Source organism: Stegodyphus dumicola, chromosome X2 (genome assembly GCF_044657685.1).
Source record: "Stegodyphus dumicola isolate Sdum_Otavi_A_Nest chromosome X2, ASM4465768v1".
Taxonomy (NCBI): Eukaryota; Metazoa; Arthropoda; class Arachnida; order Araneae; family Eresidae; genus Stegodyphus; species Stegodyphus dumicola.
In genome coordinates this window covers 169393555-169412435 of record NC_140781.1, presented here as the reverse complement: position 1 = coordinate 169412435, position 18881 = coordinate 169393555, and the positions used below count along the sequence as shown (strand labels likewise).

General features: G+C 32.5%; 1 protein-coding gene across 1 annotated transcript in view; it reads left to right on the top strand.

Moving 5' to 3' along the window:
• The window catches only part of LOC118191600 (adenylate cyclase type 1-like), a 347305-nt gene that overhangs the window by 163595 nt on the left and 164829 nt on the right, over positions 1 to 18881 (top strand). The window contains exon 2 of the mRNA XM_035362423.2: positions 1477 to 1626. Within this exon, the coding sequence (XP_035218314.1) occupies positions 1477 to 1626 (150 nt within the window). The remainder of the gene's footprint in view (positions 1 to 1476; positions 1627 to 18881) is intronic.

The following is an 18881-nucleotide window of genomic DNA, read 5'->3' as shown; positions in this document are numbered from 1 at the left end:
GAAATGAAAAAATTATTTAATGGTTCAACATTTTTTAAAATTTGGGGGCGGCAATCTTAGGAAAGTACGCAGGAAACCAATGGCCTAGAAACGGCCTTGATGTTGCGTGTCAAGTGGAGGAGGACAGAGCTTCAGAATTAAAGGCTAGCACTAGTGTAGTCTGTTTAGCACAGGAGTTGTAAAGGCCACATTCAGCTGTCCGTAAGTTCCTATGGAATATTCTCCGATGCTCTCCATATAAATGTTCACTCGTGCAGCAGTTGCTTACGTATGATTCTGACACTCGAGTCCAGTTCTCACTGCACTTCGTTGCTCTCTGTGAGATTGATTCGAAATGACCTTGGAAAATACTCTGGTCAGACGCAGGGCATTTTATCTTCATTTGGACGCTTCAGTAAGTACTTACAAAAGTCCGAATTTGTCACAAAACCTTCACTCAATCCTTGATTATTTCGGATGATTGAACCCAAGAGGGAAGACCCCAAGAGGGAACGTATAATCCCAAGAGGGAAGGTATGATGTGACCCCAAGAGAGAAGGTATGATGTGGATTTACTGCATCATTTATTCTGGAGCCGTACTCTTTGAGGATTTAACTCTGATAGGCACTGGGCATCTATAGGGTGCTCTCTTAAAAAACAAATTTTTTCTGGCTATGGAAGAATGTCCATGCTTTTCACATAAAAGACGTCTTTCCTTATACGAGATGGGGCTCTCCTACACATTGCATGATATGTTAAGAATGTTCTCAAAAGACATTCTGTGCATCATTAGCTGTTACTTTTGCCATGTGTGGCTCTCTCTCCCGATTCTCAAACCTGAAGCTATGTGATTTTTGGCTTTGGGGGGAATTTGACACATCTGGTCAGTTATAACAATCTAAACACATTGAGAGACCTTAAAAAGAGCATTTTGCAAACATATTTGGGCAATTGTGATCCATGCCATCTTAAGATTTCAAATCTAGCTGACAGAGATAACCACCGTGTAGAGTATGTGTTGCTAAAATAAAAAATATACAAGCAAAAAATGTAGCTAAATTTGTAATTTATTAATAAAACGCCCTCAGTGGTGATAAGTGGGACTTTTTTTTTTTTTTTACTAAATGTCTTTTCCCATCATTTTATTACATCATAAACGAAGTTTCTCATTTATCTCATAATATAGTTGTAGTCAGCTCTGAACAAGGGGATTTTAATTATAGTTACTCTGTATTTGGCAGAATTATTTGCTTTTATTCAAACATAAGATTTTGAAATTTTACTTAATTATACATTAATCTTTAATTTTTGTTAATGAAAAAAATGAAGCACTTTTTTATGAAGAGTCAGTTTCCAAGAGTATTAGAAACCGGAGCGGTATTCATCTTTACTAATTATCATATATTTTTTAATTAGCATGCATCTCCTTGTTATATTTAATATGTTTGAAGTTTCTGCATCAACGATACCTAAATATCTATTTAATTTCGTTTCAGATCACCGCTAACATGCTGGCGTTTATCTGCGTGAACGTGGTCGGAATATTTGTCCATAATCTCATGGAGAGAGCTCAGAGGAAAGCTTTTCTGGACACCCGCACATGCATCAAAGCTCGTCTCGAAATGGAAGATGAGAATGAGAAACTGGTAAGTTTGGCTTATCGGCCTTAAATACTACTATCAGTGCAGCCAACTTCTGATTAATCGGCAGCGAATTAACCGGGTCTTCTACACAATTTGTTTTTTATCTCGGAATATCACGTTAAATTTGTTAACGCGAGATGTACAAAAACGTTTGTTTGATGATGTACAAACACGTTGTTTTTACATCGCGTGAAATTTGTTTTTCGGGGAACGATGGAAAAATTAGTATCTCGATATACCAACTACCGCGTTATACCACTTTAAATTTGTTTATCGCGAAACCATGGAAAAATTACCATCTCAAACTATCAGAATAAGCTAAAATTTCTACGGGAGATACAGAAATGAGAAGAAAATGTATGAGATACCAGGACTGGTAGCAAATGATGTCACAATATTTTGGAAATTTTTTTTTTATCCTCAGCAATACGTAATTCAGTTATACATCATCTGGAATATACATTGTTAAATTATACATTAAAATAAATTGTTAAATCATAAAAATAAATTAAGTGTGCACCCATTAATCTTTTGTTTCTCATTGATTACTATCGAAGTACAAGAGTAATATTAAAAAAAAGTTGTCCTTTCTGTATTGAAGTGTGTAATTCTTGTTTTGAATTCTGATTTAGTTTACATAACCAAATGAACTTTCATCCAAATTAAACTGTTTAAAAATGCTGGTAAATTTGTAGTGGTATTCTTCTATGAATTATTATACATATTATTCCTCTTCTATTTGTTTTTCTAACTGCTGTTGAATTAACCGGGCATTTTGGGTTAACCATGTAGATCATCCCTGGTATTATCCAGGTTAATCAGGAGTCTACTGTAATTTACAAATGGCTGTTGAAATGGCATTTTCTATATACGTTTTATTTGCACTAATTTACTCTTTAAACATTTTTTTAGACCATCATAATCGTAATTTGTTCAGTCATTCTTTACTGAATAATAAGGTTGTATACTTTGTAGCTAACGTGCGAAAGTTCGATATATTTCTAAAGAAATTCGAGACTCGGTTGTATAGACTGAGCTAGTAAATTAGTTGTAATCTTAGTAAATGAGAATTAGTGGATATGAAGTCAAAACGTATTTAATTAAAGAAGCTGTTCATGATTAAAGTTATATGTAAGTAAACTGTACTTAGTTAAACGTATATGTATTTATTAGCTCTCATTTCCCACTAAAAGTATTCCTTTAGATAGTCTTTTACGAAGTCATTCTGTTCTTTAGATAGTTAAAATATTTTGCTTTTATTAAATTAACGTACGCTTATTGTCATTTTAGCGCGATTAGCACATCAAGCGCAAAAGGTGGTCTTGTGTCTTCTTCCTCTAAAAACTGAAATATTGTTACGCAGTTTCGGAAATTTATTAAGGAATGTCTCATCAAGTAAACAATATTAGTATATTCAAATGTCTAAAGTAAGTTATACGCATACACACACGCAAAGAGATTAACATGTCATTTTACCCAAAGAGAATAAGGGGGTAAAAAGAAAAAAAAAGTGAGTCTTAGGTTGGGAGAGCATTAGAATTTCAAATCAAAATTTCAAGAGTTCACGGAACATAGAAATAACATTTATTAACGATAAACTTATATTACTTCCGCATATAGCGGCCATGAAACATAATCAAGCATCAAATAAATATGACATGCGTCATCGTTCACGTTCAAGCGTCAAGTGATATATTTTTCATCGGCGCGCATCAAGAGCGCCACCTATCTACCAAAAAGACGGAACATACTCCGCCCCGATGAACATTGGTTCATTACAACATTATTATAAAGATCTTCAATTTTAGATTCAAACAAGTTTTCCAAAAGTTCAACAGTATATCATATAAAATAAAAATGCATAATGACAAATTTAAATTGAATAACAACATTAAATTTAGCACAAAATTTTACAAATAAAACATACTTACTGTCTCTAGAAGGAAATCAAAATAATGAAACTGCTAAATTACCATAATCCACAATTGTGGTCCATTCTCTGAATCTGAAACATAATTGAATTAATAATAATAATAAAGACAGAAATTATGAATATACAATTAATGGTTTTTTTTGTTTTAGAGTCTTATTCACTCAATGGTAAGCGGGAAAGTTTATGTATAGGACGCTTCATTTCGCCCAATAAAGTTTTTAGTTTCACAACACGAACTTTTCCATCAGCACCAGGATATAGTTCAATTACTCGTCCAAATCGCCACTTTAATGGAGGCAAATTTTCGTCCTTTATCAAGACTAAGTCATTGAGGGCTAAATTTGGTTTATCCCTCAACCATTTGGTACGCCCTTGTAATTGTGAAAGATAATCTCTAGACCAACGTTTCCAAAAGCTCTGGAAAATTTGCTGTGTCAATTTCCATCTTTCAGCAGGGGTTAGCTTATTATTTGTAAGATCAGGTTCAGGAATTGCTGTTAATGTAGTCCCAATTAGGAAATGTCCAGGTGTTAAAGGATTAAAATCTTCAGGGTCAGATGAGATGGAAACTATTGGCCTTGAATTCAAACACGCCTCGATCTGTGTAATTAAGGTGTGAAATTCTTCGTATGTCAGAACCTGGGTACCAATAGTCCGCTTTAAGTGAATCTTCATTTGTTTCACTCCAGCCTCCCAAAGGCCTCCAAAGTGAGGGGCAGCAGGAGGATTGAAGATCCATTGAATATTTTCACCGCTCAGGTAGTTTTGAAATGCTTCGTCAGAGGAAAGTGTAGCTATGTATCTTCTTAATTCTCGATCAGCCCCAACAAAGTTGGTTCCTCTATCGGAAAAGATTTTCTTGGGTTTTCCTCTGCGTGACACAAATCTTTTCAGAGATGCTAGGAATGCTTCAGTTGTTAGATCACTGACCACTTCTAGGTGAATGGCCTTTGTGGTGAAACATATGTAAAGGCAAACGTAACATTTATATCTCGTTCCTCCTCTTCCTTTCCTAGCTTTAATTAAAAAGGGGCCTGCAAAATCTAGTCCTGTATTCGAGAATGTTCTATCCGGCAATACGCGAGAAGCAGGTAGGTCGCCCATTATCTGACTGGATGTGCTTGTTCGATTTTTAAAACATTTTATACATTTCCAAATTATTTTTCTTACAATTTCTCGGCCATTAACGATCCAATATTTCTGTCGCAGAGCAGATAATGTTAATGTGGCTCCTCCGTGAAGGTTCATTTCATGAAAGTGTTTGACTATCAATTCAGTAACTTGGTGACTTTTGGGAAGAATGATTGGATTCTTTGTGTTTTCTGAAAGATTCGAGTTACAGAGTCTACCACCGACTCTATGGATTTCTTCTCTATCAAGAAAAGGATTTAATTTCAGGATTTTACTGCTGAGATTCAGTTTCTTCCCTGCTTTCAAAAGTCTAATTTCTTCTCTAAATTCGGAATTTTGCATGATTTTAAAAATCAAATTGCTTGCCTTATCCAATTCTTGAACTGTTAAAAAACCCTTGAGTTTTAAAGATGTAGGTTTAATATTGTAGCAGAATCTTAAACACCATGCAGTTACGCGTTTCAATTTTTTCCAGGATGAAAACCTGGATGTCAATTCAAATTCAGCCTCTTGGCTAATAACAGAACATACAGTAGTTTGACGCTGTTCTACCTGTACCTCTTCTACCATAGGCTCAATCAAAGGATCAAAAGATGATGAAGGTACATTTTTCTCTTTTAACCACACTGGTCCATTGAACCAAAGTTTATTTTCCACTAGATCAGAAGCTCTTAATCCACGTGAAACTATGTCAGCCGGATTGTCATTTCCCTTACAGTATTTCCATTGCGAAGGTGATACAACATCTTGTATTTCCCGTACACGATTAGCAACAAAGGGTTTCCATTTATCAGCGGTACCCCTGATCCAGTGAAGAACAATTTTAGAGTCACTAAAACAAAATACATTATCTTCTTGGATATTAAATAATTTCCTTAAATATTTAACTATTCTTGCGGCAATAATGGCTCCCATAAGTTCTAAACGAGGCAAGGTTAATTTTTTAAGTGGGGATACACGGCTCTTTGAAAGAACAAAAGACGTACAGCAAGAATCAGGATCACGAAAATATGCAACAGCTCCATATCCCTTGAGGCTGGCGTCACAAAAGACAAAAAGCTCTATTTTATCGAAATTTACACATTCATCATTTAATTTGTATTTTCTAGGAATACACAAGTTGAGAATAACTTCAAGTTCAAAGTACCAAGTTTTAAATTTTTCACTCAAATAACTGGGCAAAATTGTGTCCCAATCAATACCCAATTCCCATAACTCTTGTAATAAGAATTTTATTCTGATAACAAAGGGTGCAATGAATCCAACTGGGTCATAAATTTTTGCCACAATCTGTAATACCTTTCGCTTCGTAACGTGTTTCCAGTCAACTGGTTGTAAAAGTTCTTGTACATCTAATTTCAATGTGTCCTCATCCAAATCCCAAATTATTCCCAGCACCTTTAACGTTTTCTTATCCAAATTATCTTCCTTATTAATTAAACCAATATCTTGCCAATGATTTTTTAAAGATACGGAATTTGATTCAAATTTTCTTAAGTTCATACCAGCGTCTTGAAGAATTTTAACTGCATCAGTTGATAATGAGAAAACTTCTTCAACGGAGTCTGCTCCATGGATAAGGTCATCAACATATAAGGACTTATTTAGCATGTCAACAGCTTTGCTATATTTCTTTTCATAACCCTTAATATGATGTTTGATAGTGGCGGACAAAATAAACGGACTTGTTGTCATTCCAAACGGCACTCGGCACATTCGGAAAACCTTAAAGCCTAAACTATTGTCACTATTGTCGTAAGAATGATCAAACCACAAGAACCTTAAAAAATTTCTATCTTCACTATCAATTTGAATTTGGTGAAAAGCCTTCTCTATGTCTGCACAAAATGCAACTTTATGTACGCGAAATTTTAAAATTATATCCAACAAGTTAGGATTTAAATTAGGGCCTGATATCAAACATTCATTTAACGATTTAGCTCCTTCAGACTTAGCAGAGGCATCATAAACTATTCTTATTCTTGTTGTTACTTTTTCTTCACGTATAACTGGCCTATGAGGCATATAATAACAGTTAGGTTCATTTTCAACAAACTTACATTGTTCAACAATCCCCCTTTCAACTTGTTCTCTAATTATATTATCATATTCATTATATAGGAAATCATTTCCCTTTAATTTATGCTTTAGTCCTAGAAATCGTTGTTTAGCAACGAAAAAATTATCAGCGAGTTGTGATTTATTGTCCTTCCAAAAGAGTTTTGTTTCGTACCTGCCGTTATTAAATCTTAAATTGTCGTTAAAATGCTTAATAGTATCCAAATCAGTTTCCGAAAATGTTTTGTTTTCATTTTCAATTCCTATCGAATCCAATTTCCAAAATGACTGCAAATCAAATGTGTTTCCTTCAACGGCAGATAAAAACAACGCATTAATTCGAGTATTATTATTTTTTACTTTACCCATCACTGTGTATCCAAATATGGTCGGTACTATAAACAAACCATCATTTATCATTGAATTACTTCCTGTTTGTATATACCAGAAATGCTCCGCGCCAAGCAGAATATTTATGTTCTCATTAACGGGACTTGTATCCGAAAGTTCCAAGCCCTTTTTAGTCATAAATTCTTTAATGTTTTGACATGTTGATGGCGCCTGGAATTCTATTGATGATATTAATTCTATCCCTATAGCTTCTACAACAAGGCAGCGATCATCGTTTTTATTTTTTATTTTTAAACTATATACATCAAATTCTTGCGAGTTACCGCGCTGATTTCCAAACGAATAAATTGTTAGAAATTCTTTTCTAATGACTGGCAATTCTAAATCGCGCGCTAACTTGTGGGTGATGAAGTTCCGTTCACTACCTGAATCAATTAATAATCTTACGATTCTCGATTTATTTTTGCTTTGAGCAATAACAGAACATGTCTGTAAAAGCACACTATTTTCAGGTTTTAGAGTGTTACAGTGGGAAGTAGATACTAAAGTTTTATTTTGCGTATCTGCGGAGTTAACATCTTCCATTTCTTTCGATTTCAAACGGCAGAAAAGTTTATTATGATTTTTGTCGTTACAATGTTCGCATGGTTGTATTTTTGAATGACAAAACGCCGACAAATGTTTTAGAAAGCATCTATAACAGCGACCTTCATGTTTCAATTTTTTCGTTTTTGTTCGTCAGAAAATTTCAAACATCCGGCAGATGTATGTTCGTTTGATTTGCAGAATATGCAAAACATTTTTACCGATGTGTTAAAAGCAGAAGCTTGTGATTTAACTTTATAATTTTTTAACCCTTGTTTAGGATTAACCCCTGTGTATTTATTACCTTTTGAGCTATTAATCAAAATACTTGCTTCTCGGCATTCAGTTTCTATTTTAATGAACTCTATTAATTCACTTACTTCTATATTTTGGTTAGATGTTCTTTTTCTATGGAATTCAAGAGCTAAATCTTCAGGTAACAATTTAAGAATTATTGGGTTCAATAACTGTCCGTATGAACCGCTAGTAACATCTAAACTACTTAAATTTCTAACGCAGATTTGTAACTGATCATAGAGCTTTCTTAACCCAAAAACATTTGAAGAACTTTTAACTGGTTCTAACTGTAACAACATCTGCATGAATTTTGATATAATAACATCTTTACGACCAAACCTCTCTTCTAAACTTTTAATGCATAGATCATAATTTTCTTCAGATAAAGAATAACCAGAAACACAATTATATGCTGAACCAGATAATAAACTTTTCAAATATGTAAACTTATCTATTTTAGATAAACTTGGATTAGAATGAATAGCATTATCATACGAATTAAAGAATTCGAGCCATTTACTGGGATCACCAGCAAATTCTTCAATATTTAATTTAGGTAACTTTACTGAAGCACTACTTGTAACAACATTATTACCATTCAGAGTACTACTAATACCATTACTAGTTGCAATTATACTTCTTTCAACAACTTCATTACTGTTAATTTTCTTTACTTTACTAACAATCATAGCTTTAAACGTTATAATTTTTTCATCATATTCTTCACATACAAGTAGTTCGTTATCATATTCTTTTTCATCAATTATGAGAGCATCGATCTTTGAGTCAAGAGTTTTAAGTTTCTCATGGTATTCAATTAACAATTCATATGATGAATTTAGATCTTCTACATGTTCTTTACTCAATTCTTCCGATAATAATTTCTCTATTTTATTTAGAAGTGTAGTAACTTTACTACGTACAATAGCACGTTTCTTTTTCTCTTTTGCTAAATCATCCATTATGTTTCGTTTTCAAAGATCGATACCAAGAACAAATGAATCAAAAGTCTTACCTTTCAAAAGGTAATTCCCCTTGTCCCGGGTTTCGGCACCAGAAAAAATGTATGGTGTATCTCTTCATGAATCATAAATTCAAAGATCGTTTCGTTTCAGGAGTCAAGGTTGGGAGAGCATTAGAATTTCAAATCAAAATTTCAAGAGTTCACGGAACATAGAAATAACATTTATTAACGATAAATTTATATTACTTCCGCATATAGCGGCCATGAAACATAATCAAGCATCAAATAAATATGACATGCGTCATCGTTCACGTTCAAGCGTCAAGTGATATATTTTTCATCGGCGCGCATCAAGAGCGCCACCTATCTACCAAAAAGACGGAACACCTTCCTTTCTCTGAAGATACGCGATGCAGAGCATTAATAATCTAATTGGGTTTCATTACTCTAGTGTCTTTCCTTATCGCAAGTGTTTATTCAATCATTTACTGTCTGAGTGAGTTCTAATGCCGTGGGGAATTTATCTGATTGGCATTAATGCCCGAAGCATTTATGTGCTAATTTTATTACAGTTATAGAATTTTGACTTTGTTTACTATATATGCAAGCTTCTGGGGATAAATACGCTATTTTATGGAAGTGTGCCAAACTGAAACGAGGATCTTACAGTTTTTCTGTTGCAGATGCTTAATATTCCTTGACGGCATGATCATAAAAAGAGATTCTCGAAAAATGTATACATGAGACGACAATAACTCGCTAAATAAAGCATTGTGCAAACTTGCTTTATTTGGCGAACCTAAATTAGATCGCCGAATTAAACAAATTGTAAATAAGAAGTGTTATCATTCTTCGTCTGTTAAGGAAGGGGAGAGACGTATTTTTTGTTTCCAAATGTTTCGAACATTTTTGCGTTAAAATTAGCAGAAACAATACGTCGCATCGTATAAATTATTGAGTCGGTTTGTGAAGGACAAAATATATCATTTGGATCTAGTAGTTAAAACTGAAATAAATTTTGGTGATAAAATCGAAAAAAGCTTATAAAGCTCAAATTTAATATTTTATATTCATTTGAGAAATTTCATCATTTTATTATTTATCCTATTCATACATTTTTTATATTTAATCATTTATTTATTTGTTATCAGCTTATGAGAAATTTCATCATTTTGTCATTTAATTTAAGATCTGGTGATAGTGTGTGCAAATTGTTTTTCTTACAAATTGTTTAAAATACATTGATATGCATATAATTAGGTGCCATTTAGTTTATCTTTTAGGAAAGATGAGAAGATGCTAAGAATGCTATTTATAGATTCAAATTTTATGTTGGTATTTCAAACTCTTACTTGAATGTGGGTTAGTGATTAGTGCTTGTATAAATGTCTATAATAATGTTTCATCTCACATCATGTTATGACATTTAATAATTAAAATAGCAGTAAGGTAACTCATTTAAAATTATATTTAATTCCTCGCTTATTAATGTAATATGAATTACTTTTTTGAGGTTACTGGTTTTTATTTTGATGAACTGAAATAAATGCTTATGATTTTTTTAAAACTTTACTACCGGATTATAGGTAGTTTATAGCTTCCGATCAGGAGCCCTATAGGCTAATCAGGGAATCATTCTTACAACGGTTTTAATTTGGCTTAACGTCAACTGAGCCCGTTCCCCAAACAGCCTTTAACAGTTTTGATCTTATTTTGAGTCTTAAAGGAAAAGACTCAGTACTTTTATTCCGATTGGTATGTATCCCTTCCTTTAATTTACATTACAGTCAGTGTTTTTACACTCCCTACTACAAATAAGATAAAACATGATAAAAAAAAACTGTTATGTAGACATAGCATTTTTCATCATGTTTTTTCCTATTGGGAATATAATAATATACCAAAAACATATCGCTGAAATATTTTCGTTTTCGTTTTATTTTGTATTTTTAGGGGAAGCTTCATTTTACACATTTTTTAGATATGCCAAAAAGCAGCTTGTTATAGTACCTAAAACATTTTAGCCATTAATAATAATTTGTCGTAATTTTTAAGCTGTAAAATAGATTTCTTTAATTTCACTTTTAGAAAATTATAATGTCGAGTTTTAAGTTCATCTCATTAAGTTTTCTGAAAAATATGAAAATAACTTCAAATGCATGTACTTTCGAAGGTACATTACTTTAAAAAAATGACTACTCTGTATTGCTAATCACAGAAATGAAAAATCTTCGTATAAGATATAATTCCGTTTTAGCAACAATAAATATATAATTTAATTTAATATCTGTTCGCATTAAATTTCCTGTTACTCCCTGATTTTCTTTTTAAGATTAACATAAATATGATGATAAAGGAAAAAAACATGTTATAAAAAAGATTTGTGTAGATTGATTCAAAAAGCCGCCCATCTCTGCGTGATGCTGCTATTCTACGCGGAATAAGTTTTGTAATTTATTTCTCAAGACACAGCAGAACTTTTGGAAAACTGAGCGATTAAAAAATAATATACGTACTTGCTAAGAATATTTATTTAAGTTACCGTTTCTAAGCTTATACCATTAAGTGGCCAAAGTGCGGCTCGCGAGCCTAATATGGCTCTCGCAGACAATTTGTGCGGCTCGTGCATATAAAATATATGTATAAAATATGGTAAACTAAAACTATTCAGTGTCCAAAAAGAAGAAATTAATTAGTTTAGACTCTTTTTACAAAGTTATCAGGGATTTCTGTCTATTTAAAACCTCCTCCACTACTATAATGATGTAAATATGAACTTGTGGCTTTTAGAAAATCTAGATGCGGCTCTCGAACATTCCTCAATTCAAACGTTCGGCTGTTACTGACATGAAGTTTGGCCAACCCTGCTATATAGAAATAACATTTGTGCAAATAACAAATGTTATTTCTATATAGTATGCCTTTATTATAATTAATGAATGTTGTTTGGAAAAACACATTATTTATCTCCGTAACAAAATTCTTTTAAGTAGCATTAAATTCAACAAGTTATGAAACGAGGCCTAAAGAGATGCATATAAAAATTCACGGAACTTTTTATAATAATTGCTTAACCCCGCGAAATGATTGCGATTTTCCATTTTATCCGAGATAGCATCGGTATTCATTAGCTTGAATAATAGAGATTATATTACAAACTAATTAATGACAAATGTTTGGAAGTATTTCTGCAACTTAAGTGTATTCTGTAGATTAAGATTTCATTCACTGCCAATTTGCTGAGTACCAATAGAATGGATTGCATTTTCTTTGGTATTTTAGAGAGGAATTACAGAAAATAATTTTAAAAGTTAAGCAAAATACTGTCTACATCAGGGATGTCAAACTCATAGGTACACTTGGGCCAAACAAACAAGGTTTAACTTTAGGCGGGCCGAAAAAAAAAAAAAAAAAAAAAAAAAAAAAAAAAAAAAAAAAAAAATCAATATTTATAGAAACGTAGATTTATTTCGAATAATACAATAATAAACATATATATATATTTATATAGAAAAGAACAAGAAAAATTTAATGTTTACGTCCTGATACTTGATATCTCTTCTCTACTATTATCTTTCCTATTTCGGGAGAAATTTTGTTTGCAGTGATAACTTTCAACGCTGACCCAAGGTGAGCATCATTAATACGGTTTCTAATAGGAGACTTATTACCTTTTATGACTGAAAATAACTGCTCGCACCGATAAGTGCTACCAAACATGGAAATAATTTCATATGCGAATTTTCGAGTATTTTCAAACCTGGCTGGTAAATATTTGTAAAATTCAGGCACGCCCACTTCAATGAATTTTGCTTTCAAATTTGAGTTGCATTGAATCTCGATCACCTCCATTTGCATATGGCTGGGTACTGAGTCAATACTTATTGAGAAAATCGAAGAAAACAAAAAAAAATTTGTCTTCGAGGGAACTAAAATCATTAAACCTCGTTTCAAATTCAGTTGTTAAATTTGCAATTTTTTCTGCGTATTTTTGATACGAACAAGTATCATCTAAACTTGATTTGTTCATGCTGCACGTCGGGAAGTGCGTCAAATCTTCATTTTTAAGTTGTTTTTCCCAAAGAACTAGTTGACATTTGAATGCTTTAATTATGTCAAACATATTCGTAATGATATGATCTTTTCCTTGTAATGATAAATTTAAATCGGTTAAGTGTTTGGTTATATCAACCAAGAAAGATAAATCTTGTATCCATATTAGATCGTAAAACAAACTTACGTCTTGATTTTTCGTTTTTAAAAACTGACATATTTCTTCTTTCAAATCCCAGAATTGTTTGAGAATCTTGGAGCAAGATAACCAACTTACCTCGGTATAGTAGGACAAACTCGAATATTCACTATCTAACTCACTTAAGAAAGCGGTGAATTGACGCTGATTTAAACCTCGAGATCTTATAAAATTTATAACTTTTTTTATATATGACAAAACATTCTCCATATTTATTACTTTCGTGCATAGAACTTCTTGATGTATAATGCAATGCATATGATGAATGTTTGAACCGTGAATTTCACTAAGTTTTTTTCTTAGTAATGCTACGAAGCCCTTGTTTTTCCCGGTCATTGATGGAGCGCCATCTGTAGCTACAGAATTTAATTTTGCCAAAGGTAGATTGTATTTCTGCAGAAGTCCAAAAACACAAGTAAATATATCTTCTCCTGTGGTAGTACCAGGCATCGGTATTAGTTCCAGTAATTCCTCAAAAATGTTAAAATTCTTGTCACAAGAACGAAAAAACACTGCTAATTGAGCTTTGCCACTAATGTCCGTGCTCTCGTCACAGGCAATGGTGAAACTTTCGAAACTAGACGATTTTGCTTTGATCTGATCACTTAAATTCGCGGCTAAATAAGTAACTATTACCGCAACTGTATTTCGAGACAATGAAATTGATTGAAAAGCCTTCACATTTACAGGACAAACAATTTCTCCAGCTTTCATTAGGCATTCCTTGATGAAATCACCGTCAGTAAAAGGCTTCGAATGTTTAGCTATCAACTCGGACAAGACGTAGCTTGCATGTACCGCCGCTTCACTTTCTTGCAATACTTTACTAAACATGGACTGTTGCTTTTTCACTCCTAACTTGAGCTCTTTCAACTTTTCTTCTCTCATTAATCCTTCGTAATTGTTATATTTCGATTTGTGTTGTTCGTAATGACGTTTAATATTATATAACTTTGGTACATTAATAGTATTATTACATATCAAGCAGATTATTTTATCTTTTATTTCACAGCAAAAATATTCTAATTCCCATTTTACTTGGAATATTCTATGTTCGTCAGCGATTTTTCGTTTAATTTTACTACCACTTGGTTTTGATATAGACATACTGAATACAAGGGGCTGGAATAAACACGGTTAACGTTAAAAAGTTAACAAAAATTTATTCTTTCCACAAGAGATAAATCAAAATGCTGAAATATTTCTTCAAAAATATTCTAACAATATCACAAAATGTCAAACGTTTAGCAAAAATCAATTCAAAACAGAGAAACTAATTCTATCTCACAGCGAAATCGCTACAAATCAATCGCGGCATTAAATAAACAAACAGTTCGCTAGAACTACAGCTACTACTGAGATGAGTTGTTTGTTCTCGGCTTTTATAAGCTTTATAATTAATTTCTCGAATATACTGGAAACATCTATAAATATCTGGATTTTTGTAGATGGCAACAGCAATTACGAGATATTTATTTATTAGGTATTAAATGCACGCGCTGTTCTATTTTTAACCTTCCAACGCAGCTGTCTTTTCAAAAATCGTCTGCGTTGCTAAGGCAACATGAAGCAAATCTAATTACAATTCTAAATAAAAAAAACTAAATAAATAAATAACTATGAAATCCGTAACAATATGAATTAATAATTAATAATAAAGCAAAGTGCATGCACATGCATGCACCAATATATCGTACAAAACTATGATTGGAAAACTGAGACCATGACTTCGGCCGCATTCGGCTATCGGGGGATGAGTACAAGTTCTGAGTGCACGTGTCCCCCAAAAGCCGAAGGTAGCTGAACGCAAGCTACTCACACGCATTTGTAATTTAAGTAGTGTGTGTGTCAGCTCGCTGTGAGTAATCTAACAACACTGAATAAATTATCGTTAATTACTTAGCAGTAAACATTTCATTTTTTTCTTCGTCGATATGTTATTTTATTATTATATATTATTATTTGCCGATATATTGGCCGGGCCGCAAAAATATTTGTTGTGGGCCGCGAGTTTGACATTCTTGGTCTATCGTTTTGATAAGTTAAAATAATGCAATACTTGATCAAAAATGCAACAAAAGGAATTCTTAATATTTATCATATTGAAGCTCGTTATTCATTTCCTAAAACTTAATAGCATAGTTTAATATCAAACTTTACTACTCAGTTTCTAATTTATTTTAAACTCAGCTTATAATTGAGAGTATTGAGTTTTAAAATTTTATAACATAGCTCAATACCAGTAAGCATTTTCCAATAAAAATTTTCTTATTGCTGAAAACCTGGACTGTCTGTTTTATTATTTTGTCTATAGGATACTATTTCTTTAATATCTTATCTTCCAAGCGGGGAAGATCCTTTCCACATCTACTCTAAAGAAAATGTGATAGGATGTGCATTCCCTTAAACACAGAATAAATTCAAATATATTAGAATGACTTTTACTAAAGCTACTATTTTCAGCATTTTAAAACGTTCATTGTTCTGTGGCGTTCATCATAATTCTATATGTCACGAATAAGGTCGTTTTGTAACCATTGTTCGACCACATTATAAGGTCATTTTGTAACCATTGTTCGACCACATTATAAGGTCTCATTTTAATTTTCTAACCAGTTATTTTGAGTTAAGTTACTTTCCTGTCAAGCCTCATTTCATATCCCTGCCAGAATGTAAATTTACAGCGCGCGTGATAATCAAAATTAGATAGAAAGAAGGAAGTACTTAAAAGGAAAGAAGAAGGAAGGTTAAAGAAGGAAGGTTTTTGAAGGATGAATCAGAGTGTGTTCTGCTTACTTGAAGACCGCATAACTAACTCTGATTCTCTTCATTAGAATTTTGCGACGCTGAGTTATTCTTGTCGTTAAGCTTGTTTACGCCGACTTCGGTCAGAGCCAGCTTGTGCGCTAGCTATACTGTAAAGCCGTTAGACTATACTTAAACTTCATTAATTGCAGTTTATACATTATCTTTGATTTAAGCCAAAAGGGCTGGCTTCTGTAAGCACAAGTTGGTGCCATCTGTTAAATTTTATTTGGATTAATATAAGGGTCTTTTACATCATTTCCTTGTCTCTGTGGCATCACAGTGAAAAGCCACTAACTGCTTTTTAGAGTTCTGGCCTAATTGTATGCTTCCTAAGGAGACAAGATCTTATACAATTACTGAAAATTTTCATTTCTTCTTTTTGGGAAGATCTTTTCATTATACTTAACCGCCTGTCGTCTACTACTTTTAAAGGAATGTGAGCCAGTGCACAACACATTCGGATATGAGATTTTTAAATTCTGCACCACTTTTATAGTGGTTTATTATACTTGGATTTTGTATCTTTCTGCGAAAGCATTGTATAAGGTATTTTCCCCTCCTATCTACATGCCTTTCTACATACCTAATGACTCTACAGTTGTTTATAATGGAAGTTGCAGCTCTTCACTTCACAAAAAGGAAATCTTTCTTCAGCGCGAATAATAGATAATTCAAAACGAATCCTTAACAATTCTGGATACCATGATGATATTTTCGTTCTTAATAAAGAAAAAAATCTTTCGCATGTTTCTTCCTTTTCATTTGGGAAAAAAATATCTAGCATTATATTTGTAACATCAACAGAACTCCCAACATCTACAAAGATACTGTAAAGCAGACCAAACTACAAACAACGTGATTTAAAAGTTACGTCATCAAAGCACCCTCCTTTTTCTTTTAAACTATTCATAGCATTATCTGTTCCGAAGGCGAGAATCCTATTTTTCTGATCATTGTCAAATAATAATTTAAAAAAAATTACAGAATATTTTTCTGGAATAACGATGTTTTCTGCGTTATCTGGCAAGGAATAATATCCAGAAGCCTTATGTTGGTTTCTGTACCTTGGGTGAGTTTGCTGATTCTGGTACATTCGTAAAGAAATCTAAAAGTTTATCTAAAACATGGTTTCTTTATATGTCGTCGGAATGATTGTTAATTCTAAAACAATTCATTTCAGGTTTCTGTACTTCAATTTTTGCTTCATGCTGTTGTGCTCTTTTGGTCAAGGATTTTCTCGCCTGTACTTATGAGAATACTTCCATTGAAATTGTTAGATCGATAAACCCATTGTCTGTTTCCTCTTTTATATGTATGTTTTAATCTGAAAGACTTGCCAACATAAGCTAAAGATTTTTGGCTCTTTCTGAGTTTCAAAATACTCCATTTTACTAAGACCTTATTAAAATAACTCTTAACGTAACCAGCAGGACCAGCAGGATGTTCGTGCATGATGTGAATTAAAAAAAAAAAAAAACCCCGCTGTTCAATATCATCTTCTTTTTTTATTTTCATTGCCTGTCAATAACAGAAGACAGTTTACAAGTAGAAATAAAAAAGAAAATCCACATTTTAAACAAGTAAATTGTATTTTATTAAAAAGTATAGCTTGAGGATTAAGCATTTATATACAAAATTTGTAATTAATTAAACTTTTTCTTTTAACATCAAAATTTTTATTTCCTACATTTTAGATGAAAGAAAGAAGAACTTATTTCTCTTATATTTAATTGATCACGTACATATTTTTCAACAACTATTAATCTAACTTTCAAAAATATTTCTTCTAACATATTTATACGTAAATTAAGCTTAATTAATTTTTAGTTCGAAAAAAAAAAGGATCTCTTACAGCTTACATCACCAAATGGCGAAGCCAGTAATATTCTTAATGAAATGGACAAGTTAGAAATGATAAATCGTAAGATTCAGTTAACTCCAGAAAAAGAATTTTGAGTTTTAAATTTATCTTGGTAGATGTTTTTAAAAGCACACATTCTTATAAATTGACAGGTCTAGGCGGATTAGGATGCCTTCTTAGACTTTCTAAGAGAAACTAGCTCGAATTCAGGTTACTCATGGAGAAAACACGAAAACCAATCATGGAGCCTGTCCGTTCGCCTAAGATCGAACCCAGGTCGATCTTCCAATATTTAGGGGTCTTAAAGACTCGACCACTAGCGGAGTAAACAATTTTTGAGTGGAAAGAAATGTTTCAATTAATTTAAGAATGGTATTGCATTAAAAAAATAATGTGGCTATTTAGTATAAGTACAAATAAATATTTCTTATTGCTTTTCCGCCGCATATAAAATATACGTACGACACACAAATTTCAAACCTCTGTAAGATATAATAAACTCTCTCTCCTTCTGTGTTTATTTTAATTTTAATTTTTGTTTTTAAGCTAGAAAAGCATGAGCATATTTCTGGTTTTCCTTTTTCTCTCTGATTGTAATTGTCAATTGATTATAATAAGAGTAAACTGAAAAAGAAGAAACATATAACGACTTTACAGAAATGTGCAAAAAGCTTTTTCTTCACATGAAAAACAGCCCAATGATTTGAGAAACTGAATTCGCGATTTTTCTTTACTCTTAAAAAAAAAAAAAAAAAGACAGGACAAAGCAGTGAAACTACTGTTCGATATACGATAATTTTTTTTAAATAAGATGTCATCTTAGCAGGGCTTTCGCATTAAAAAAATAGTGCACCAATTTTTCTACAGTGCTACCGCCAAAATCAGTAAGCTGAGGTAAAAGCTAACCTTAAAGCATGCAGAACGCAAACTGAATCATCATTAAACGCAAACTGAATCATCTACAGCTTTTTGTTTCTCCTAATGTAAGTTAATATTATGCATACTTGTAGTACCATTC